Source organism: Nanorana parkeri, unplaced genomic scaffold, assembly GCF_000935625.1.
Source record: "Nanorana parkeri isolate BGI_ZX_2015 unplaced genomic scaffold, ASM93562v1 scaffold131, whole genome shotgun sequence".
Taxonomy (NCBI): domain Eukaryota; kingdom Metazoa; phylum Chordata; class Amphibia; order Anura; family Dicroglossidae; genus Nanorana; species Nanorana parkeri.
In genome coordinates, this window is record NW_017306399.1 from 894,721 (window position 1) to 896,250 (window position 1,530).

Here is a 1,530-nt window from a genome sequence, read left to right on the forward strand (position 1 = left end):
TCTCTGGCAGTGGAAGGGTTAAGGCCTTGTTCACACCAAATGCAGACCAGATCCGGTCAGGTTTCTGCACACGCAGTGCAGTGGGTTGTGCCGTGTTTTAGACGCGTTTTTGATGCGTTTAGGGCCGGTTTTTGGTGTTTTTTTTTTAGTTTAACATGGGCTTTCAGGCACTTGCATGCGTTTTTGATGCGTTTTTGCATTTTTAGATGCGTTTTTGATGCGTTCCAGACCAGATCCAGAGCAGGTAAAATAGGGCTTGCCGCAGTTTTTTCATCCGGTCTGGATCTGGTCTGGATCCGCACGCTGCGATGTGAACTGGAGGTCAAAATACCATAGGAATACATTGGACGCAGTTTTGATCCGGTCTGCACCTGCTCTGGTCCGGATCTGCTCCGCGCTTGGTGTGAACAAGGCCTAAAGGTCCAGCTTCTTCATATATCACAGCAAACTCCATTTTCTAGGACTTCCTACATTTGTAGCTGGTCGGTAAATATTCGCCGTTGCAGCGCGCTAGTTGTTCGCGGCATGTTGGCGTAACGGGAAAAAAAAATGAAATCCTTTTCAAATAAAATTGCGTCTCTGACAGTTAAAATGAGACGACGGCGCGAGCTTGGCAGTTCCTTGTCACGCTTTCCCACCAAGCCAAACAATACTATTGGACCTGGGAATTCAGTCTAATAAAAACCTCCGCCGCGCTGTAATTAAATTGTAATAAAACGAATGAAGTCTTTAGAACGTACGAGAATTTAATTACTCTGCAAATCTTTGTTCCAGGTCAGCCAGAACAGCTCTCAGAGCGCACCGCCAGCCGCGTACGCCCCTGCCGGCTCCAGCTCACAGAATTACGCGCAGAGATCCTCGGCGCCATCCTCTCAGAGGAACTCCGGTAACATTCTCCCATCTTTGTGTGGCAGGCGGCACTAATTGTTGTTATTATACCATTATAAAAGGAGAAAGTACAGTTACAATACAATGCCATACAGGAGGGTAATGACCGTGGGAGCTTACAATCTAAAGTGAAGGACAAGTGATACAACTGAGGGGATAAGCTGATAGAGAAGGCAAACATTCAGTTTTTTAGGAGGACTCAGAATAGGCTTCCCTGATGAGATTTCAGGGATTGTCGAAAGGTGGACAGTGTGGAGGATAGCCGGACAGGTTGGGGTAGGGAGTTCCAGAGGATGGGAGAGGCTCTGGGAAAGTCCTAGTTGTGAGAAGGGAGGAGGTGGCGAGGAAGCTAGAGAACGGGAGGTCTCAGGAGGAGCAAAGAGGATGGTTTGGGTGATAGTGAGTAGAGGTCAGTGATGTAGTTCAGGCCGAGTTGTGGATGGCTTTTGTATGCTCGTTAGTATTTTGTTGGGTGAGCAGAATCCTACGGGGGGATTGGTTAAGAGGGTCGGGAATGGAAGCCAGTGGAGGGATTGGCAGAGAGGGAGTGGGATGGAAGCCATTGGAGGGATTGGTGGAGAGAGGAAAGGGATGGAAGCCAGTGGAGAGATTGGCAGAGAAGGGGGGGGGTTGGAAGCCAGT

The 1,530-nt window shown here is 48.8% G+C and overlaps 1 protein-coding gene across 1 annotated transcript in view; it reads left to right on the plus strand.

Moving 5' to 3' along the window:
- The window catches only part of PATJ (PATJ, crumbs cell polarity complex component), a 159,812-nt gene that overhangs the window by 144,615 nt on the left and 13,667 nt on the right, over nt 1-1,530 (plus strand). Inside the window, exon 40 of the mRNA XM_018553838.1 lies at nt 775-886. Within this exon, the coding sequence (XP_018409340.1) occupies nt 775-886 (112 nt within the window). The remainder of the gene's footprint in view (nt 1-774; nt 887-1,530) is intronic.